Consider the following 23384-nt stretch of genomic DNA (forward strand, 5'->3'; position numbering starts at 1 on the left):
CAGCTGTGCCAGTGCTCTGCCGCCCCCACAGGAGAGAAGTCCCTCCTCAGGCTGAGATGGAACTGCCCATGGTCATCTTTGTGCCCGTTCCCTCTTGTCCTGTCACTGAGCACCACTGGAAAAGGACTGTTCCCATCCCCCGGCACCCGCCCTTTGGGGATTGATAAGCGTTGATAAGATCCCCCTTCAGCCTTATCTTCTCCAGACTAAAAAGCCCCAAAGTCCTTCAGCCTTTCCTCATCAGAAAGATGCTCCAGTGCCCTCATCATCTCCGTAGCCGTTTGCTGGACCCTCTCCAGCAGTTCCCTGTCCTTCTTGACCCGGGGAGCCCCAAACTGGACACAGTGCTCCAGATGTGGCCTCACTGGGGCAGAGCAGAGGGGGAGGATGACCTCCCTCTCCCTGCTGGCCGCACTCTGCTTGATGCCCCCCACCTCATGGTGGAGTACCGTCAAGAGCTCTCAGGTGGGTGTTCAGGGCGGTGGCCGAGGTCAGGCTGCAGACCTTGCCGAGGTCTGGCTTTACGCCAGAGACACGGGGAATAAGGAACATTCATGGTGAGGCTCCACCACAGTCCTTCACTTAGTCCCTGTCCGTGACATGGATGCATTTTTTTGATACGTGGCAGGTCACAGCATATTCAAGGAGAATCTGGTAGTTTGGAGCCTCAGAGACAATGAGAGCTCAAAGGCGCACACACCCCTGAGCCCCTCAGACGGACACCTTGTGTTAAACAAGAAAGAATTCTCCTTTGGGGTAGATGACGTGCTGTGAGCTACGGGTGGGTTTTGGTCGCAGAGTTTGCTGGCCACGGACAAGTCCCATTCTGCACGCTGAAGGCCTGTGGCCAAAGATCAAATCTGAAGGTAGTCCACCCACATTGGCTCGCACGAGGTTGGTTTTGGCCATATCCCACCTGCGGCTTCCAGCTGCGTGCCTGCTGTTGAAGGAAGCAGGACAGAGCCCCGGGGCTCGCACAGGGCTGTCCATGTCATCCAGTTGTACGTCACGGATGGATGCGAGCTGAGCTCTGCTCTGCTGGCCAGCCCCACCACCAGAGACCAGTTCCGCGCCTGTTGTGTTTCCCAGGGTGGATGTAGCTGACAACTACAGCTGAAGTTGATGCCCGTCTGAAGTCCTAGTAGGTCTTGGCTGTTGAAGCTGTGGGGAATGTCCCTGTTCTTGTGCCCGGCCTGTCATGCTACGTGTTGGGAGCAAAGAGGATAAAGCCTCCTGTGTATGATAAACACGAGCTTTTTCGGCAGTAGTGCGTTGCCCATAACAGAGATCGTTGCCTGTGCGCTACGTGAAAAACGCGCTAGGTGAGGACCTACAAGCTTGTCATGTTTTTCAGCAACCCAGCTTTAGAAGAGCAAAGGTAGCTGGTGGAAGAGGCTTGGTTGTCCTGTCCTCTCCGCTCCTGGCAGAAGCAGGTGCCCATTTCCAGAAGATGCAACTGCTGGAGGTTGTGATCGGATCCTGGGCACATGAACGGCAAAAGCCACGCACAGTCCGATGGCTTCACCCTGGTTCGTATGGAATGAGCGACTGTTCATCTCCTTTCCCGGCTCTTGGGTTGTTTCTTCTTTCATGCTGCCTTGCACGCTTGGAGGAACCTCCAGAAGCTTGGAGGAGCCCCCCAAAGGTTGAGGACAACCTGATTTGATCCACCACCCCTGCAGTGGCTGTGTTCCCACATGAAGGGCTTTTAGGAGAACTTGAGGAATGTGCACACCACATCCTCTCCAGAGAGACATCAGCCCGGGCTCTGCTCGCGCTTTGTAAGCCGCCTGGGTTGTGTTTGTAACGTTATCATCTTTGGTAGCGTGTTTTAAGCTGGCACTAACGATTTGGCTTCTCTAATACAGGTCTGTGATTAATGGAACATTTGTTTGGGTTTTCCAGCTCCATCCGATGTCTAATCAGCAGGGTATGTTTTATGACTGTCATTTTTAAAGACTAATAGGCTGCTTAGCCTGCCTGATGTCATCGTGTTTGCTCCCCGTTCACGGCTGAAAGAACTTGGAGCAACTTTGGGGAATTCTCCTCCCCCCCTTGCACTTAGCGTCTCCTGCTGAAGCATCAGCAACTGCAATTAATTAGCTGGTGAGAATATGATATTTCCTTCCTAATGAAAGCCGCTAGGCTGACAGGCAAGACAGAAACCTGTTCTCAGGACGGTTGCAGGATGGGTAGATAAATCCCATTGGTACCTCTCGGCGCGGATCTTTGTCATTCTCCTTTTAGGGCTGAGCACAGTCTAAAGAACCCATAAAGCCCTCCTGAGATGGGAAAAGGCTGGAAAAGCAGCGGCGTGAGGAACAGAGGGATGATAACGGAGGGGAGCAATCACAGAATCATACAATCATTTAGGTTGGAAAAGACCTTTAAGATCAACAAGTCCAACTGTTAACCTCACGCTGCCAAAACCACCACTAACCCACGTCCCTCAGCACCACGTCCACACGTCTTTTAAATCCCTCTGGGGATGGTGACTCCACTACCTCCCTGGGCAGCCTGTTCCAATGTTTGACAACCCTTTGGATTAAGAAATTTTTCCTAATATCCAATCTAAACCTCCCCTGGCACAACTTGAGGCCATTCCCTCTTGTCCTGTCGCTATTGGTGAGCCCCTGGCGCAGGTTGCCCCGAGAAGCTGTGGCTGCCCCATCCCTGGAGGTGTTCAAGGCCAGGTTGGACAGGGCTTGGAGCAACCTGGGCTGGTGGGAGGTGTCCCTGCCCAGGGCAGGGGGGTTGGAACTGGATGATCTTCAAGGTCCCTTCCAACCTAAACCATTCTATGAGTCTATGATTGTTACGTGGGAGAAGAGACCGACCACCCCCCACTACCCCCTCCTTTCAGGGAGCTGTGAAGAGCGAGAAGGTCTCCCCTCAGCCTCCTTTTCTCCAGGCTGAACCCCAGTTCCCTCAGCCGCTCCTCATCAGACCCCTCACCAGCTCCGGTGCCCTTCTCTGGACACGCAAGAGGTGTGTGGAGGTCCCAAGGTTTGGAGATGGTGGGCAAGAGTGAAGAAGTGAGCGAAAGTCAAGTGAGACTTTGCCGAGGCATGCTTGGTGGGAAGGTGGTAGTCCCAGCACCTCTGCCCCAAGTGATGGGGAGGTGCTGGTGCTGGTTTAGTGATGCAAGAGAGATCTGGGTGTGGAACAGCATCTCTGCAAACAGCCAGTGGTTTCTTGCCCTTCTTCCCATCAAATCTGGAAAAGTTCCATCATGTTCAAATTGAACATTAGGAAGAAGTTTTTCACTGTGAGGGTGGTGCGGCACTGGAACAGGTTGCCCAGAGAGGTTGTTGAGGCCCCATCTCTGGAGGTGTTCAAGGCCGGGCTGGACGTGGCCTTGGGCAACCTGGGCTGGTGGGAGGTGTCCCTGCCTATGGCAGGGGCGTTGGAACTGGATGATCTTCAAGGTCCTTTCCAACCTAAACCATTCTGTGATTCTAAAATCATCAGCTGGTCTTCAAAATATGTACAATCTGCCAAGCTGTGATGTGGAGCAGCGCACTCCAGCATGCAATGAGTCTCTAACTGGGCTTTGCTAGAAGCAATAATGGGGAAATGAGGGTGTTGAGCCCCTGGCCCAGGTTGCCCAGAGAGGTGGTGGCTGCCCCATCCCTGGAAACATTCCAGGTCAGGTTGGACAGAGCTCTGAGCAACCTGATCTTGTTGAAGATGTCCCTGCTCTTGGCAGGGGGTTGGACTAGACAAACTTTAGAGGTCCTTTCCAACCCAAACCCTTCTGTGATTCTATGAAAAACCAGCAGGGACACCGCTGAACGTAAAAACTTTATCACTTGGTTGCTGCAAAGTACGAAGAATGAAAATACTAATGATCCGCGCTGACCTGACTCTTCAAATTAGAAGCACAAGTCTCCCGTTACCCTTGCCATGAGCCGCCCGTTTGCTGTAGCTGTCCCACTTCATTTAAAACGAGTAATTTTTCTTATCGGGGGAATTAATTGTTTTTTGCGCCGTTTGGGAGTGGTTTATACTCCCGATGACGCGCCGTGGTGTTTATCGGCATCTGCTATTGCAAACCAGGGGAAGGCACCGACGCGACGGCGCAGCGCTGGAGTATGGGGGGGGGACGTTTTGGTGTTGCGCTGGGCAAATCGCTTAAATTTCGGTAACCGTTCTTTCCCTTTCTGCAAGACTCAGAGAATTGCTATCTGCTGGAACAAAGGTTTTGGGGGATCAGCTGGTTTCTGTCAGCCCAGCGCTTTGAGCACTAAAGCGCTCAGCGTTGTGTATTACGCGCCGCATGCCCGTTATGTGGGCGCCGAAATGAGATTAGAACAGTAATACCTTTAATTAAAGGCGATTGGCTTCGTCCTCGTGCTGTTTCATAACTTTCCAAAGGTTGTGCAGAAAAGAAACAATATTTGGGGTTTTTTTAATCGGGCTGAAACGGGGGCAGGTTGCCCCTTTTTTGCCCGTACTGATGTCGATATTAGAGATGTGAGCGGATCCTCATCTAAAATATTAGCAAAGCTAAAATTTTGCTGAATTTGGGCTCTGACCTGGTCTTTGCTGGGTTAGGACATGTGCTTCGGGTGTCTTCTTTCCCCCCAAACATTTTTCCACTGGGTAACAGTGCCTGGGACCTGCTGCTGGCTTCATGTCGTTCTCTTTGAAATAATACAATTTATATTAAAATGGCGCGGCTCTGTGGAATGCCAACCCCGGTTACGAAGCTTTCATTAATCAAACTTTGGGTGGTTTGAGATGATATTTAGGATATCCCATCAGTTAATTGGATATTTCTGGATTACGGGTGCTAGGAATCCTTTCCTTTCTGTACGTGTTTTTCATTTTACAGGAAAGCGCAGGCAAACTTCACTATTAAATATTAGTACGCTGTTACACTGCACTAACAATATTAGTTTAATTACCATTGTTTGTTGTACATACTGTTATGTATTATACATATCATAGAATCATAGAAAGGTTTAGGTTGGAAGGGACCTTGAAGATCATCGGGTTCCAACCCCCCTACCATAGGCAGGGACACCTCCCACCAGCCCAGGTTGCCCAAGGCCACGTCCAGCCCGGCCTTGAACACCTCCAGGGATGGGCCCTCAACAACCTCTCTGGGAAACCTGTTCCAGTGCCGCACCACCCTTAAAGTAAAAAATTTCTTCCTAATGTTTAATCTGAACCTGCCCTCTTCCAGTTTAAAGCCATTCCCCCTTGTCCTATCGCTACATGGCCCAGTAAAAAGTCCCTCCCCAGCTCTCCTGTAGGCCCCCTTTAGGCACTGGAAGGCCGCAATAAGGTCTCCCCGGAGCCTTCTCTTCTCCAGGCTGAACAGCCCCAACTCTTTCAGCCTCTCCTCATAGGAGAGGTGCTCCAGCCCTTGGATCATCCTCGTGGCTCTCCTCTGGACACGCTCCAGCAGGTCCATGTCCTTCTTATGTTGGGGACTCCAGAGCTGGAGGCAGTACTCCAGGTGGGGTCTCACAAGCGTGGAGTGGAGGGGCAGAATCCCCTCCCTTGCCCTGCTGGCCACACTTCTTCTGATGCAGCCCAGGATACGGTTGGCCTTCTGGGCTGCGATGGCACACTGCTGGCTCATGGTGAGCTTCTCGTCAATCAGCACCTGCAGGTCCTTCTCCTCAGGGCTGCTCTCCAGCCATTCCCTGCCCAGCCTGTATCTGTGCTTGGGATTGCCCCGACCCAGATGTAGGACCTTGCACTTGGCCTTGTTGAACTGCATGAGGTTGGCTTGGGCCCACCTCTGCAGCCTGTCCAGGTCCCTCTGGATGCCATCCCTTCCTTCCCCTCCAGCGTGTCTACCTCGCCAAACAGCTTGGTGTCATCGGCAAACTTGCTGAGGGTGCACTCGACCCCACTGTCCATGTCACCGACAAAGATGTTGAACAGTACAGGTCCCAGAAACAGTATGAAACAGTTCTTTACTGTATGAAACAATAGAGAACCATCTACATATGGAAATCTGGGTACCATCTAGATGGGTTTTTTGTTCAAAAAAATTACTTTCAACCTCCAGAACCGAGATCTATGGTTTTAAAGAAACCTCTGCGCAGATTAGGTGTCTTCAAGGCAATAATCCTCCTTTAACTAATGAATCCTTCTGGAGTCCTTGATATACAGGGGCTTGCTATTGTATAAGGTGCTCTTTTGTTATTAAGCCAGGCTCCCGCTCCTTCAAGAGCCGCTGTGGCATTGTGCACACAAATTCAGAAATATATTGCCGTCAGCGCGGTGTTTGCAGGGTCGGACTTGCCTTTCGCACCCCGCTGAGGACCGAGTCTTTGCGGAGAAATTTCAGCAATGCATAATTCTCCTCCGTAAGCGGATTAGGACCCGAGTGGGTCTCGGGGAGCCTGGCACACCGACAGCGGCAGCACTAAGCTTTTTTTTTTTTTTTTTTCCCTTGGGATCATTCAAGCTCTTCACGCGAGCCAGAAGGGAAAGTAATCAGCTTACTGGGTGCTGCGGGAAAGAGAAACCCATGGTCGTGCTGGGGGGGAAGGGCTTAACTCCTTGCGTTGGGTTTTCTGGCATGAAAATGCGGACAGAGCCGTTGAAACGCTGGGTAGAAGGGTGGTTTGCCTTTACTCCGAGTTCTCTGAAGGGGCTCTGGGTATCGATCTGCACTTGAGGTCTGGATGCCTCTGGAAAGCTGCAGCTCTTTGGGAACGTTGGTTGGGGGGTGAGAAGACCATGGGTCCAACCGTGCCATTCTTCCTATGACACTGTGTGAGAAGCGCTCACCCTTCCTGCCACCTTATTCCTTTGGCACAGAATTGGGGTAGAAAGTTGGGAATCTGTACTGACTGTTGGGTAGAACAACTCCCTCCCTTGGGTGTTTGGTGTAGATCATTCCCTCTTGGAGACTGTGCCTGGGAGAGAAGCTAGCTCACGAGTGCAGCGACACATCACCCAAAGCCAGTAGCTCTTGAGTTTGACTACGCAATGTTTCCTATGTAAAGATTCAACCGGTTCTTTTCTGGTGTTGGCGAAGAGAGAGAGCTCGTCATCAAGACCTCAAAGAGAGCTCATCATCATACGTGATGCCTTCAAACATGGACATCATTTACTAGCGATGCACCATATTGGCCAACTCCACTGAGGCAGTGACGGATAGTGCTGTTCTACAAAGGTGGTCCTCTTCTGCTGTAACAAGTAATTCGATGCCAGGTCTCACGTTCATCTTAGAAGTACCACATGATTTAGAGAGTAAAGACTTGGGGGGAAAACTTTAGGGCGATTTCGTGAGGAACAAGGGATGACCATGAAGATATGGCTTTTGAGTTGGGTCCTGGAAATGTCTTCTGGAAAGGAAAGAGGAGTGATGCTTTCTAGTTCATCTCCAAGCCTTAGATGTTGCTTTGACTGCTGATGCTAGTCCTAGAAGATGAAGGTCCAGAGGAAAACATGGCACAGGTAGTCTCTTCAGCTGATCCTGATAAACTGGAAGCAGAAGTGGTGGCTAATTCATTGCGGCTCAAGTAGAAAATGGACTCTACATGTGATTTTAGTAATCAAAATAGATGGGAAGGGGGATTTCGAACTCCATGAAGGGCTCTTCAGTAAATCTCCACATGTCTGCCATAGACTACTTGCCTAACCAAAAGTTTGGAGGATGTCCATAGGAAAGGAAGACAGTTACAGAATCATAGAATGGTTTAGGTTGGAAGGGACCTTGCATTGAGTCCCACTGCCCTGGGCAGGGCCACCTCCCCCCAGCCCAGGTCGCTCCCAGCCCCGTCCAACCCGGCCTTGAACACCTCCAGGGATGGGGCAGCCACAGCTTCTCGGGGCACCCTGCGCCAGGGGCTCACCGCCCTCAGAGTGAAAAATTTCTTCCTAATATTTAATCTAAATCTCCCCTCTTCCAGTTTGATGCCATTCCCCCTCATCCTATCGCTACATACCCTTATAAAAAGTCCCTCCCCAGCTCTCCTGGAGCCCCTTTAGGCACTGGAAGGCCACAATAAGGTCTCCCCGGAGCCTTCTCTTCTCCAGGCTGAACAGCCCCAACTCTCTCACCCTGTCTTCATGCGAGAGGTACCCCAGCCCTCAGATCATCTTCATGGCCTCCTCTGGACATGCTCCAACAGGTCCATGTCTTTCCTATGTTGGGGGCTCCAGAGCTGGACGCAGTGCTCCAGGTGGCGTCTCCCCAGAGTAGAGGGGCAGAACCACCTCCTTTGACCTGCTGGCCACACTTCTTCTGATGCAGCCCAGGGTACGGTTGGCCTTCTAGGCTGCGATCGCACATTGCCAGTTCATGTTGAGCTTCTCATCAGCCCACACCCCTAGGTCCTTCTCAGGGCGGGTCTCGATCCATTCTCCACTGAGCAGCGACAGTAATTAAATCTGTGTTCACACGCACGTCCGCACCCAGTACCCATATAACGTCTTAAGTAAGAAACATAGAGTGATTCTGTGAGACCGTATGTTTGCTGTCCCCTGTAGGCTCCCCACTACCAAGACAAGTGGTGCCATCTTCCTCTTCTCTTATCAAAAGAGCAAGAGGGAGGAGGGCTTAAAGAAGATCCTGAAGAACATCTCCAAGTGTTTGTTATTTATAATAGAAAAGAAGGGGAAAATCTGGATTCAGCTGTCTGTAGAGGTACAGAGATGTTGGTTGAAGGGAACCGCCAAGGTCATCTCAGCCCCCTGCCCACTCAGAGCAGGACCTTGTCAACACAGGATCAGGTGAGCCATGGCTCTCTCTAACCAATTCCTGAAGTCCTCCAAGGATGGAGAGCCACCACCTCTCCGGGAAACCTGTGCCAATGTTGCGTTATCCTCTCAATGAAGAAGTTTCTTCCTACCATTCCATGTGAGCCTCCCAAGCAGCGGCTTGTGGCCATTGCCACATTGCCCTTGTTGAGGAACGCTGAAATCGAGCAAGCCCAAGAGCTGGGAATACCACCGTAACTGAATAATAATTAACCAGCAGGTTCTGCCACGCCGTTGTTTAAAATGAAATAAGGTCGTGTATCTGCCCTGTCTTAAATTACAACGCTGACTGTTTTGGAAGTACTCAGGACATTAATGGCATTTTTGTTGGCTATCGGAGAGCTGTAAAGGTTTAACATTCCGGAAGAGAGATGGGAGAAGGCCACAGAGGAGCAGCAAAGCACGAGGAGATGAGCCCGTGGGGGACACGGGCAGCCCTCAAACTAATTACCTCTGGGGTGGTGTGGCAGTAGAGGGAGATGAGAGTGAGGAGGTCATTGCAGGTGAGAGCTGACTGTGGGGAAATGGTCACTGTAAGGAGAAGAGGAGATCCCAGCTGAGGATGGGGGGAGTTGGCACGTCCAGGTGGAGCAGCACATCCATGGACGCATCCAGCAGACCGTCTGCGCCCTTCCGCTGCAGGTGGTTTGGCTTTAGGGAATATTTTGTTCTGTCTCTGACCTCCTTTTCTTCCTCCAGCTGCCTCCTACACAGACAGCTCTGATGATGAGACCTCCCCCCGAGACAAGCAGCAGAAGAACTCCAAAGGCAGCAGCGATTTCTGTGTGAAAAACATAAAGCAGGCAGAATTTGGGCGCCGGGAGATTGAAATTGCTGAACAAGGTAAATGGGGAATGTTCCTCAAGCTCCACGTCCTCCCAGGCTGTCTTGCGGGGTTCTTCCTTCCCCCAAATCCTCGTCTTGCGAGGTTCGGTATATCGGTGATTTCTTGACACCGTTAGAGATGAGAAAACTTTTATGGGATTTTGTGGGCTGGGAAGGAGATACGGGGTTGTGCTGTGTAGCTCCAACCAACCAACTCCTGAAGGACTACTCTATACTCAAACGATTTGTTAAAATCGGTAGAAAAGATGAAATCCATCGAATAAATTAGAGAACTTTGGTTTAGCGTGATTGTCTCCAAAGGTGCGTAGCAAAGGCAGTGCGGTGTTGAGGCAGTTGGAGGGATGTTGGAGAGGCTGATGGGAGCAGCGAGTCCCAGATCCTCCAGAGCCTGAAGCAGATTTCCCCCCGGCCTCACCTGGGCATTGGCGGGTAGAAATTTGAAAATGTGATGATGTCACATCCTAAATAGGAGGGAAAGACCTCCGAGAGTTCTCGGGTCCTTTTCAGCCGTGCCATGACTTATTTCATCCCTGCTCTCAAGGGGTTTTATTTTTTTGGAGCTGCCGCAGCTGCACAAATTCATGAGGGTACCAGACAGCAGGGCAAGAAGTGACGCTGGCTGTTCCTCCCTCTTTCCGTCGCACTGATGGACTTTTTTTGGTTTTGTTTTTATTTTTATTTTTTTATTTTTCCTTTCAGAAATGCCTGCGCTCATGGCTTTGAGGAAGAGAGCTCAGGGAGAGAAGCCGCTGGCCGGGGCCAAGATCGTGGGCTGCACGCACATTACAGCGCAGACAGCTGTAAGACCCCCTCCGTAAACTCTAGACAGGGATTTTCCACTGCTTAGCCTCTAAAATACACCCTGAGCTGGTAAAATATATATAAATATGTATAAAGCATACATATAAAAATGTATATACACACACATACCCACACACATATATGTGCTGCATATCTAATATACTTTGAAGTTCTTATTTTCATCCATTTTAAATTGTAGAGGGAAAAAAAAAAAAAGGAATTGCAAAATTGTTTTCTGTGCAGTTCTAACGACCCTGACGCTGCTTAAAACCAACTTCAGATACCCCCCCAGAAGCTTTCCCGTAAATAGTAAATAAAAATCCCCGTTGTCTATTGCTCTTTGCGTTGTATAAAGCTCTTTGCATTGCTCTTTCTGATTTATTTTGTTTTTTAAATCCAGGTCCTAATGGAGACCCTTGGTGCGTTGGGCGCGCAGTGCCGATGGGCTGCGTGCAACATCTACTCTACTCTTAATGAGGTGGCTGCTGCCCTCGCTGAGAGCGGTAGGAAACGTCACCCTCTTTGTTCTTTCTGGTTTTAAAAAGATTTCTTACTGCCCCGTCATGTTTAGCTCATTTACTTTACATCTTATAGTTTTTTCCTTCATTCTCTTCAATTTAGAATAAACCTATGGGAGGGAAACAGCACGAGATCCATCCCTTCCATTGCTCTGAAAAATCTCAGAATGATTTTTCTCTGGAGTGTAAAATTGCGTAGTACAACTGACGGTGGCGCGCGTTATTAGCCATCAAAGCTGCGTGAACCTGAAAGTTGCTTTGCTAGGGGAAACAAAGCTAAATTTGATTTCAGTTCTATACATTTGAGTCATAACTCATTGGCTAAAAGGGGTGAAAGAGAGAATTGGGGGGGGGGATATAATAATTGGGGGGGGATATAATTCGCAAAACAGAAGCTGTCCATGTTGCTGCTCAACTGGGAGATGCCTTAATTCAAATCCCGTTTTACCTGGGTAAGACCAGGGGTTTTACCGTGAGAGTCGGGAGACCCAGAAGAAGCCAAACCCACCGGCTTACCCGTTACCTGGTCTTGCTGCCTGAAGCTGAATGATAATTAATTGCTTATGAGTCAGAATACATTCGAGTAAATCTGTGGCTAACGCGCCAAACAGGAAGGTAGGACATCTAACTCGTGGCCAAAGCTTGATTTTACAAATAAACGTTAATGTTGAGGGCGTGTTTTGCCCTCTCGCTTGGTGGCTAGAGCTTTTTCTTGGGGGAGAGGAAGAAATTAGGAAGGATAAAGCTGACTCCGACCCGCTGCCTTCAGCGTGTGTCCTCAACGTATTATCTCTGAAGCTTCTTCTAGAAGGTAGATGTTGAGCAGTCAGGCTGCAAGCAAGACTGCAGTGGTGTCGGGAGCCTGGTTCGTCACGCGTGGCCGTAGGGAGAGCCGATGCCCAAGGGCTTTGCTAAGGCTGTGTTAGCACCCGTCTCCCTCTCTGTGCCAGGATTCCCCGTCTTCGCCTGGAAGGGAGAATCCGAAGACGACTTCTGGTGGTGCATCGACCGCTGCGTCAACGTCGAAGGATGGCAGCCCAACATGGTGAGACGGGGCCGACTGTAAAACGCTCGGCGCGCGTCGGAGCACGGGTAGCTCTCGTCTAGAGGGAAGGAGGAGGGTTTGGTGCTGGTTTGTGTTTTCCTCCTGGCTTTAGAGCTGACTCAGCAGTGAAGGCTTGGTGCTAAACGCAGCACCTGCCTTCAGAGGGCTTCACAATTGGATCTCGCTTCCCTGACAATTAGTAACAATCAAGGAATCATAGAATGGTTTAGGTTGGAAAGGACCTTGAAGATCATCGGGTTCCAACCCCCCTGCCATAGGCAGCGACACCTCCCACCAGCCCAGGTTGCCCAAGGCCACGTCCGGCCTGGCCTTGAGCACCTCCAGAGATGGGGTCTCAACAACCTCTCTGGGCAACCTGTGCCAGTGCCGCACCACCCTCAAAGTGAAAAATATCTTCCTAATGTTCAATCTGAACCTGCCCTCTTCCAGTTTGAAGCCATTCCCCCTCGTCCTATCGCTACATGCCCCAGTAAAAAGTCCCTCCCCAGCTCTCCTGTAGGCCCCCTTTAGGGACTGGAAGGCCGCAATAAGGTCTCCCCAGAGCCTTCTCTTCTCCAGGCTGAACAGCCCCAACTCTTTCAGCCTCTCCTCATAGGAGAGGTGCTCCAGCCCTCGGATCATCCTCCTGGCTCGCCTCTGGACACACTCCAGCAGGTCCATGTCCTTCTTGTGTTGGGGACTCCAGAGCTGGAGGCAGTACTCCAGGTGGGGTCTCACGAGAGTGGAGTAGAGGGGCAGAATCCCCTCCCTTGACCTGCTGGCCACACTTCTGCTGATGCAGCCCAGGATACGGTTGGCCTTCTGGGCTGCGATCGCACACTGCTGGCTCATGGTGAGCTTCTCGTCAATCAGCACCCGCAGGTCCTTCTCCTCAGGAGAACTACACAATGCGGGAAATGAACTTATCTCAGTCTCACCGGTGTAAAGTCAGGGAGGAGGTGAGTTGAATGACTTCTGCATGTGTATCTCGCCTGCCGAGCAAGGGTTTGCATAACCATTTCCTAAACCAGCATGGCTGCGTGAGTGCAATCGGGTGCTTAGTTTGCTTCCAGAGTAGCTCGTTACAGTTTAAACCAAACTCATTTAATCTAGCCAGCAAAAAAAGGACTCAAAATCAGTACGTTCTGAAAAAGTTTTGCATCCATTTTACCATATTCAGTTCAATTCACAGCTTTGGTTGCTGTGATGTTTCTTATCCAGGCAAAGCTTCTGTCTCAGAATAAAAATTAGATTTTAGGTGATGTCCTCACTGTACGAACACGAACCCTCAGGTAGCCCAACTCCGTACTTTGCCGGTTTATTCCGCCCTTGTTTCTAGGGAAAACAGAGAAGCCTGAACGAGGTGAACGGAATAATTTGCAGCTGTCAAATGCGCTGTTTTCATCATACTTCCCGACAGGTTTTAAGCCCTGCAGCTTGTGATCTAAATTAGATGAAAAGTAATCAAAGGCGGAAGATAGGTGTGTATCTGTATTGTCTCTTTGCCAATGTCAGCTTGTTTGAGCTCGGGGGGTTTTTTTGTCCCTTCCAGTCTACAGCTGCTCACTTCCTCGCTGTCACCTTTAAAAAGAATTGTGAATGTCAAAAAATCCACCCCCGAGCTACAAGTCTGAGTCTAGACACGATAGCTGCTTTCTTCTTCTTTTTGAGGAATAATTTCCCATCGAAAATGCCAGTAATCGAAGAAGTCAACGTAGCAGAATATGCATGTTATGCTTCCCTAGGATCTCCTCAGACCTCTTGAGTCTGTGGCGCGTCTCTTATCCATCAGTGTATTTTCAGACCTGCTTCTGGGGCACGGAAATTATTGCTGGGGAGCACCGAGTGCCTCGGATCTCGTGGTTCCCAAAGGTTTGCACGCTGGATTTTGGAGGTGCAGTTCTTAAGAGATAAGAAATAGGACGCTGGACACTGGGTGCGGAGCGGGCATGGAAAGGATCTTCTTCATATGATTATTTCAGAAGAGACGAGCTGGCAAACTTGGCCAAAGAAGCCTCTCCAGTCCTTCCAGTCTCAGGGCTGAAGCAAGTTGGACCTACTCTGCTCCCTGTGCCGACGGCAACTTTTCAGACCATCCATCATATTCTTCTCTTCTGTTCTCGAAACTGAGAATTTCCCCTCGTATCCTGAATCGAGGAGATACGTCCCCAGGTTGTCGGAGTGAGCCTGAGCTGCTGGTTTCTAACCTGCTGCTCCTGGAAGCCCAACACCTTTGGGTGTCTAACCTTTTTTCATAGAACCACACAATGGTTTGGGTAGAAAAGGACCTTAAAGATTGTCCAGTTCCACCCCCTGCCCAGGGCAGGGACACCTCCCCCCAGCCCAGGTTGCTCCAAGCCCCGTCCAACCTGGCCTTGAACACCTCCGGGGATGGGGCAGCCACAGCTTCTCGAGGCACCCTGCGCCGGGGGCTCACCGCCCGCACAGTCAAGAATTGTCTCTTGTCTTGTCTTCTCTTCCCATCAACAAAATACCAACGATAGCTTTCAGCATCGATGATTACTAGTGGCCGTGGCGTGCTTTGGAGATGTTCGGTGCAGCACTACGTGCCATGGTGGGATCAAATGGGAAATTCCCACACACGTGTCTCTGTCCAACAAGAAATAATCAACCCAGACTCTTATGAAGTGTGGATTAATTGAGAGCACGAGTATCCAACTTGTGCTTGTTGATCCATCCGACTTGTACTTGTTGATCCGAGACAAAAACGGCATGGAAGTGCATCTCCATTTCCAGGCTTCTACATCTTTAAGCTCAATAAATAGAAGTGCAATCTCTATTTCTACCCAAGAGAAAGCAAAACGAGTCAAAGTAGCTCAGCTCTAAGCCATGCTGCCTTAACGTCAGGGCTTGAAATACACCCCAGGTCCTCTTCAGCATTGCTTCGCTGGCGCCCTCCCATCCCGTGTCCACGTAGGCACCGTGAGGCGGGATGGAGCTGACCTTGTACAGCCCACGCAAATAAACAGGGATGTCTTTCAGCCCAAAAATCTGAATATTCCATGTTCGGGCTTCTGTGTAGCACTACTGCATGGGAACATTTAGCCGCAAATACCGGGAGCCTCCAAAAAAAAAAAAAAAAAAAGACACATTGGGTTTTCTGATGGGAATAGCAGACCTTTAGAGGAGCACTCTGTCTGGATGGGAATGGCTTAGAGGGTTGGGTTTTTTTTTCTGAAAAACACTGAATCTGCAGCGCTGAGAGTTTGGTTTCCTTTGCAGTATAAAGTGACATAAGACCACGCTGCCTCTGGGGCATTTCGCCGCCGCCTCCGACTGTGCCTTCCCGCCATCCCCTCGCGGTTTCAGCAGTCATTTTCTGTAGTGTGTTGTTTTCAGTCATGTTGTTGAGCTGATTGCCCCAACAAAGTTGAAAGGGGGGGACAAGGTGAGACGTTTGGTGGCAGCGGGATCTCAGATGGGTTCAAAGAGGTTGTACGATGGCACCCTGAGACGCCAATTCCTTTGGTGGAAGAGCCAGAAGAATTTCTGCCGGAGAAAACATGAAACGGGGGGACCGAGGGAGTGAGAAGTCACAGCCCTTCTGTGCAAACAGCCACGTGAAATTGGTTTCTTGGGGAGAAAAGCACTGCAAGAGAAACACCTACCAATGGGAAACGGTTACACCAAATCAGTCAAAAATCATAAAAATTCAGGGTGAGTACTGCTGTGGAGGAGCAGGATTAGATAAATCTCCCGGTGCTTGGGTCAGAGGATGGTCCCGACTCCAAAGAGACAGTCCCGCCTCCCTGAAGTGGTGGTGGTGGGGTGATGGGAAGATGTTTTTCACAGGCGCGACGGCTCCAGCGCGCTCTGCTCTGCGATGGAAGTGCCAAACTTGGGAGGGAGGTTGATGAACCGCAGCCGGGAACGTCGCTTCGCAGCTCGTGCCTCTCGGTGGGCGTCAGGCAGCAGCACCAGGAGGCAGAGCAAGGCTCACGTCTACACCGGGATGGTTTTCTCTACGAAAAATTCTTTGCATGTCAAATAAAGGCTTTTTTTTTTTTTTTTTTTCCTGGAAAAAATCTGCTTGGGAAGAATTCGAATGAAGGGAAGATAACCTGTGCAAAGCTGCGGAAACTGCAGGAATATGGGGCACATACCACGGGCTTTGCCGTTGGCCGTTTGGGGCTGCTACACAGAGGTGACCTTCCATCAAAAACCAGTTCCTCCATTGATTTGGTTTGGGTTTGGTTTGTTGTTTTTTTTTTCATCTCCTGCCCTCCTAGGAAAGAGGAAACCGCCAACCCCCAGAATTCTCTCTCAGAAAGAGGATTATGTGCTCTATTAAATGGGGATTAATGAAATGAAGACGTCCTGGGAGCCAGGCTGCTGAATTCCTACCTCGGCTGGCCCAGGAGAGCTCCTCAGCCCACTTAACCCTTACCCGCCTCCGCTTCCCAACCTGGGAACGGGAGGTGGATCTGGGGGGTTCCCTGGAGACTCAAGAGTCAGGTCTACGTGGAAGACTCCGCTAGGACACCACGTGCTTCCCAGACCCTCGTGGAGGAGCAGCATTCGCCTTCAGTGGAAAACCCTGCGATTTAGGGAGAAAAAGGCTGTGACAGTAGGTAGCGTTTCCAAGCAGCTCTTTGCCCACGGGTGCCAAGAGTGGTGGCTCCATGCAGCCGCCATGTCGTGTTGTGACAAAGCTCAGGAACGTCATCGTTGTGGCCGCAGTGGGGCTTCTGCCGTGGGAGCGTGGTGGGAGTGTTCAGTTTTTCTGGGAGAGTGGCAGATTCCGGTGGCGGAGGGTCCCTGATGGGCTCCACCACCGGCCAACAAGAAGAGATGCTTCTCCCCAGGTTTGACGTTTGCATTTTAGGCCACCTGCACGCCACACCAGTGGGTCAATAAGGGCTGGCTTGGCAGTCAGAAGTCTTGAACATCGGTGTAGGGAACATGCAAAGAGGAGGAGGAGGAGGAGGAGGCAGTCAGAAGTCTTTGACGTTGATGTAGGGAATATGCAAAGAGGATGATGATGCAGTCAGAACTCTTAGACTTTGGTGTAGGAGACATGCAAAGATGAGGAGGGGGATGATGATGATAGGGAATGTGCAAAGATGAGGGTGATAATGATGATAGGGGACATGCAAAGATGAGGAGGAGGATGATGATGATAGGGGACATGCAAAGATGAGGAGGAGGATGATGATGATAGGGAACATGCAAAGAGGAGGAGAGTGATGATGCAGTCAGAATGGTGGAGGAAACATGCAAACAGGACGATGAGGATGATAATAAGAAATAATAAGAATAATAAGATGGGGCAATGTCCTCTCAGCCAGCCCAGCTGGCACAGGTCCTCGGCACTTCACCTGCCGCCTGGTCAAATCTGCTCCCTGTTTTTTCTTGAGTCTGAGTCTAATGGGGGTTGTCACACTTCCCACCTTGCCTGGGGACTGCTTGGGCCACCTGAGGCCACCGGGGTGGCAGGAGGCCTCGGGGAAATGCACGTGTTTGGGTTTTTTTTTTTCTTTTCTTGTGTATTTTGTTCTGTCCCCGCCACCTCTTTGTGGTGCCACAGTGGGTCCCTCTTTGAAGCGTTCTGAGCTCAGCGCCCTCCTTGGGTTTGGCTGTGTGTTGAGATGTAGCAGGGGATGATGCAAAGAGGTTGGGACTGGGGCCACGTTCATCACGAGGGAAGTGCGTAGGGCACGACGAGTCTCTTAATAAACTCCACTGGCTCTCGCGAGCAGGGACATATTCTGTAATTATCGGAGGTTTCTGTACCTACAGAGGTCAAGATTAAGCCTTGGCTTAAAGTCTTTGATTATCTTGGTGATACTGTAGCACGTCACAAAAATACCTGAATAACATCAACCCCTGCAAAGGTTTGTCTGGACGTACGTGTTCGACTTTTAGCAGTCTTATGGCTTTTGTGTCCAAAGCCGTTACCAGGTATTTCCACGTGCTGGATGATTATACCACCAGCAGAGAAGAGACAAGCTCTTAGTCATCTCCTTTCACTGCAATTTTTAGATTTCTCTGACCAAATTGTTTTCATGTCTGTCCTTCCCACAGCGCTTTTTCAAAGGGCGCCTTTGCTTTATCACCTTTAATGTTTTTATTAAAGCAGTAAGTCTCTGGCTTTCTCCACTGCCCTGAAATGTGTCGTTAGGAGGAAATGGGTGGCTCGGGAGACTTGTGATCCCGTCAGGAAGAGTTTTGTTTGAGGCTCGAGGCCAGATGAAATGGGCAGGGACCCAAAGTCGTTGTCTAAAAGAGGTTCACTATTTTTAATAAGCGGTGTTTTATGATGCAGTTGCATTGTAATTGGCATTAGTGGCTCTGCACACTCCTTCTCCTCCTCTTCCATCCTCCTCCCTGTCTATCCTCCTCCTCCATCCTCCTCCTCCATCCTCCTCCTTCTTCTTCATCCTCCTCCTCCATCCTCCTCCTCCATCCTCTTCCATCCTCATCCTCCTCCATCCTCCTCCTCCATCCTCCTCCTTCTCCATCCTCCTTCTCCTCCATCCTCCTCCTTGTCCATCCTCCTTGTCCATTCTCCTCCTCCATCCTCCTCCATCTTCCTCCTTCTCCATCCTCCTCCTTCTCCATCCTCCTTGATCTTTCTCCTCCATCCTCCTCCTCTTCCATCCTCCTCCATCTTCATCTTCCTCCTCCTCCATCCTCCTCCTTCTCCATCCTCCTTGATCTTTCTCCTCCATCCTCCTCCTCTTCCATCCTCCTCCATCTTCATCTTCCTCCTCCTCCATCCTCCTCCTTCTCCATCCTCCTTGATCTTTCTCCTCCATCCTCCTCCTCTTCCATCCTCCTCCATCTTCATCTTCCTCCTCCTCCATCCTCCTCCTTCTCCATCCTCCTTGATCTTTCTCCTCCATCCTCCTCCTCTTCCATCCTCCTCCATCTTCATCTTCCTCCTCCTCCATCATCCTCCTCCATCATCCTCCTCCTCCATCCTCCTCCTTCTCCATCCTCCTTCTCCATCCTCCTTCTCCATCCTCCTCCTTCTCTGTCCTCCTCCTCCATCCTCTTCCTCCTCCATCCTCCTCCTCTTCCATCCTCCTCCTTCTTCATCTTCCTTCTCCTCTATCCTCCTCCCTCCTCCATGCTCTCCCCTCCTCCATTAGCAGTCACATTAGAAAAGCTGATGACTGTGTAGGTTCAAAGGCTTTTCCGTCTGTGTTTCTGGGAGATGGGGAGAGAGGAGCTTCCACAGCACTTTTCCATGTTTCCCCTGGTCTCATGAACATCGGAGTCTGTTTGTCTGACCTATTGCCCTTCCAGCACAATATCGATGAAGCAGCACTCCTGCGCAGAATAATCAAGCAGAGTAGTCTCACCTGAGCTGTCAAGATGTGGTATTTGAGATGCCAAAACATGGGCTCGATTAGGAATGATCTAAGCACGTGATTTACCCCTTGTACCTTTTTGGGGTCAGCAGACCTTACTGCATCTTCAGAGTGGTGACTTTGTGGTTATTTTTATTACAGATCTTGGATGACGGAGGAGATCTGACTCACTGGATTTACAAGAAATATCCCAACATGTTTAAGAAGATCAAGGGGATCGTAGAGGAGAGCGTGACGGGTGTCCACAGGTAACAGGACAGGCTGGACTGTGAGCACAGAGGTGTTGGATCTTCTCCCTCGGGACATCGGTAGCAAAAGGTCCCCAAGCTGTCAGTTGCCACAGACTCGGTGAATGTCGAACCTCCTAAGACGTGGTCTGTGGTTTTCCTTCACAGCTTGGGCTTGGCTGTTCCATAAGAGCTGTTTTAAATCTCTCGTATGGTGAAAGCAGCGTGGAACTACTGCTCTGAATTTCAGAGGAGGGGTAGAAGCACCCACTGACCGTTGCGCGGGTGGAAGAAGTGCAACGAGGTCTTGTTTCTCCACCTGTGGAATAGGGGCGGTGGTTATCTCGCCTCGCTTTGCCGATGAAAAAAGGAAGGGGTGAGGGTGTTGCACAAGAAGGGGTGGGCTTTGGAGAAAGCCAAAAGTGTAGTCCCTAAACTTAAGTCTACGGGAAGAAGTGAGATTTGGGAAGAGGAAATGAGTCTCTGGTTGGGGTGGGAGCCCAGAAAGGGAGAACCGCAGAGATGCAGCTGTATAATAGCGTGACATCCATCGGTCTACAGTGGCAGCAGAATTGGGATGGGAGAAGCGGCTCCCGGGGTCAGCAGAGGTGGTTTTCCAGTGGCGTTCATGGTATCGCGGGTGACAGAAGATAGAGGACTGAGGAGACAAGCGGCAGCCTCGGCTTATTTCTTAATTTTCGCAGGGAGAAAGGCTCGGCTGCAGCTCTCGGAGCTGGCTGAGAGTTTGGGCAGAGGTGCGGGCAGCCCTCGAAACAGGGAAACGAAATATTTGAAACGAGGAAGCGACGGATTCAGGTTTGCCAGCGGTGGGGTCAAGAAGAGGACCTCATTGTATTTTTAGCATCGTGAATGGTTCCAAATATGGGCAAAAGAGATGTGCAAGAACAAAGCGATGTTAAAAACTGTCCCCCCGCAGGCTTGTGCCAGGAGCGAGGTTGTTTTCTCAGGCTGGTGGTATCGACACACGCGTGCGGGGAACGTGTGCCCCTTACCTCCGGGGAGACTGAAGGTCCCCAGATGACAAAGCAAGCGTGAGGAGAAATCTGGAGGTGGTCTGTAGAGTCTGGCTGAGGGAGAAGGTTGTCCTCGCCAAGGTCTGGAGGAGGGAAATGGTTTTCGGATTCTCTTCATAGCCGTAGCGTAGCATTTGGTTTGATTTTTAGGGTTTTTGCTGCTGCCGCCGGGCGTTGAGTCTGCTCCCAGAAGTAGGAGGTCGGGTTGATGTCTTCCCCACCCTGGTCGCTTCTCGTACTGCATCTCAGCGATTACACTCTTACTGCTGTTCAAATGGGTGTTGTGCTGCGGGTGTTGATCGCAGCAGCTTCACATTTCTGTGGGTGTGACTCTTCTGTGGCCATTCCTATTTGTCTTGAGCTGCAAGAGCTCGCGGAATTACAGGAGCTCTCATCTTACGTTATCTGAAGGAGGATTTGGGGGCTTTGTCCTTTGGCAGACATCAGAGGATGGTTGTAATATCAACAGTTATGAGGCACGTGGAGCACCTTCTGATCTCCTATTTGACGTTTTTATGAAGTGCCTCTTCCAACCTGGTAGTTCTTCGGTAGAGGAGGAGGACAGGTACAAACATCTGTGGAAGGAAGAGTGCTATGTCTCCTCCTGAAATGAGGAGCTCCTACTAAGAGGTTATCTGTGACCCTCCAGATGTGTACTGCTCACTCCAGCAGAACAAGGACCTTGAGAGCATGCGACAGTAGAGCGTAGGGCAATATTTTTCCATTGATCATCCGTTTCTTCCCGTACTCGTAACAGGCTGTACCAGTTGTCCAAAGCGGGGAAGCTCTGCGTCCCAGCCATGAATGTCAACGACTCGGTCACAAAGCAGAAGTTTGACAACCTGTACTGCTGCAGAGAGTCCATCCTGGACGGGTACGTACACGGCCACCCGAGGGGGGCTGCGTCCTTTGCTCCGGTTGTGTCGGACCCAACAGGGAACTGGGTCCGCGTGTCTGTCCTACCTGCCAGTTTAGATCATTTTAGATCTACTGATGCATCAGAGGAGAGCAAAGACCCTTTATGACCCCCGGTCCGTCCTGTTTGTATGATAGATGGGAATCTGTGAGGCATTGTGGGACGGCAGCTGTGTCTCTACAGGTCAGAAGGTCCTACGGCTTATTTGTACAGTTGTATGTAAAGCTCTGCAAACGCGCACACCGGAAAACAGACTTTGAATTTTGTGTTTGTAGGAGAATGACCCTGCAGCAAAGACTTTAGCGTCTCTGGAAGTCTGGATTCAATGTTTTTAACCCAGCTACACGTATGAATGGGGCACGTCGCTTAAATTCTGCTTCTCCTCCCCTTCTTGCGGAAAGCGCGTCTTCTCTTTTCCCAGAGTGTCTGGAAGACACGTCAGATATTTTATTAGCCATGGTGGTACGAGGCACTTCTCAGCGCCCTTCAAGGGAGCTCGCCGAGCCGTTGCGCTCTCGGGGCGACGTTGCCCTTCCACGTGTGGAGGTGACTCGTGTGCATTCTCCCTTCTCGCTGAGCGTGGCTGGAGCTGTGTTCAAGCCCTGCAGCTCCTCGTACTCCTGCGTGAGGACTTCAGAAGCCCTCACGTAAGGCTACAATACTCCTTCCCGTCCCTCTTTACCTTTGTGGCATCAGGATAAAACCCATCTGTGTCTGTTGCCTGTGGGTGAGTCAACCAGCTGCTTCATCACAACATTTTTTGCCTTTCTAGTTTTTTTTTTTTTTTATCCTCTTCTGTGAATATACAGCAAACAGAAAGAAAGAACACGGAAGAGGTTGTGGTAGACCAAGACTTTATCCCGTAACAGTTGCGTTTTGTTCAGGTTTGAGGACGCACGTCCAAAGCGTAGACTTGAGTCTGAGGATTAAAACCTCTCCTTCAGCTGAGAGTAATAAATAGGTGCCGAAGGTGGGAATGACGGGGCTGACGACTGCTGTGTCCGCCTCTCCCCGCCCTGGTCCCGCAGGATTTACAGCCGCCTGCCGTACAAGCGAGCAGGAGAGCTCCTCCCCCCCTCCCCCCCCCAAAAATCCACGTAGGCAGACCGCGGGACTGGGACCAGCTCTGCAGCATCCTGACGGTGCTGTACTTTTTAGGATCGGGCAGGAATCAGTCGCTGACGGGTACGTGGGCACCGGGAACATGATGTATCTTCTGAGACTGTTGGTCTTGAGACGCAGCGCAAAATACTTGAAAGTTGTGATCTGGAGAAGGTGTAAATCGCAGTGATCTTTTTTTCTTTTCTCTCTCCCTCTCTTTTTTTTTTTTCTTTTATTCTGATGGAATTGGGTGTCGGTGTCCCCACCACCTCCACCGCCAAATTTTGTCAAAGCCAAGTGAGATTAGGACAAGTTTTATTCTTACAGCACATGGGTGGACGGTGACATATTGCATCTGATAGTGGTCCCAGCAGACAAGTAAGCACAGAAGCAAGGACAAATTTGACTTTCCGGAGTGGCATTCGTGCTGATGACTACCAGAGAAAAGATCGCCTGCTCTGTGCCAGGTAGCTGTGGTGCGGAGGAGGAACCTTCCATGGAGAAGACAGCCTGCTTCAAGAGAAAAGACTTTTTTTTTCATGTTGATAACTTGGTATGGCTTAAAGTTTAAACGAGTCTCAAGATCTGCGGTTCACAGTTTCTTGCCGACGTAGAAATGTCTCCTTCTGTTTAATCAAAGTCCATCTGGCAGAGCTATTGGTGTTCAGCTGCGTTACCGCTGCCTTCAATCTGGTAGCACCAGAAGTTCTCAGAGACCCAAAGGAGGCTTCCCCGTTGGTCACGGAGTCTGCTCTAACATCTTTTTCCCAAGTCTTTGTGGCATTTGTAGTAGAACGCCTCATTTATTACCTCAGCTTTGAAGTGG

The 23384-nt window shown here is 50.4% G+C and overlaps 1 protein-coding gene across 1 annotated transcript in view; it reads left to right on the forward strand.

Moving 5' to 3' along the window:
* The window catches only part of AHCYL2 (adenosylhomocysteinase like 2), a gene marked incomplete at its 5' end in the record, with an annotated part of 116711 nt that overhangs the window by 79687 nt on the left and 13640 nt on the right, over nucleotides 1-23384 (forward strand). The window contains 6 exons of the mRNA XM_082479330.1: nucleotides 9433-9576; nucleotides 10279-10379; nucleotides 10781-10883; nucleotides 11849-11943; nucleotides 19422-19528; nucleotides 21299-21415. Coding sequence (XP_082335456.1) covers nucleotides 9433-9576; nucleotides 10279-10379; nucleotides 10781-10883; nucleotides 11849-11943; nucleotides 19422-19528; nucleotides 21299-21415 — 667 coding nt within the window. The remainder of the gene's footprint in view (nucleotides 1-9432; nucleotides 9577-10278; nucleotides 10380-10780; nucleotides 10884-11848; nucleotides 11944-19421; nucleotides 19529-21298; nucleotides 21416-23384) is intronic.

Source organism: Vanellus vanellus (assembly GCF_965231255.1).
Source record: "Vanellus vanellus genome assembly, chromosome: 1".
Taxonomy (NCBI): Eukaryota; Metazoa; Chordata; class Aves; order Charadriiformes; family Charadriidae; genus Vanellus; species Vanellus vanellus.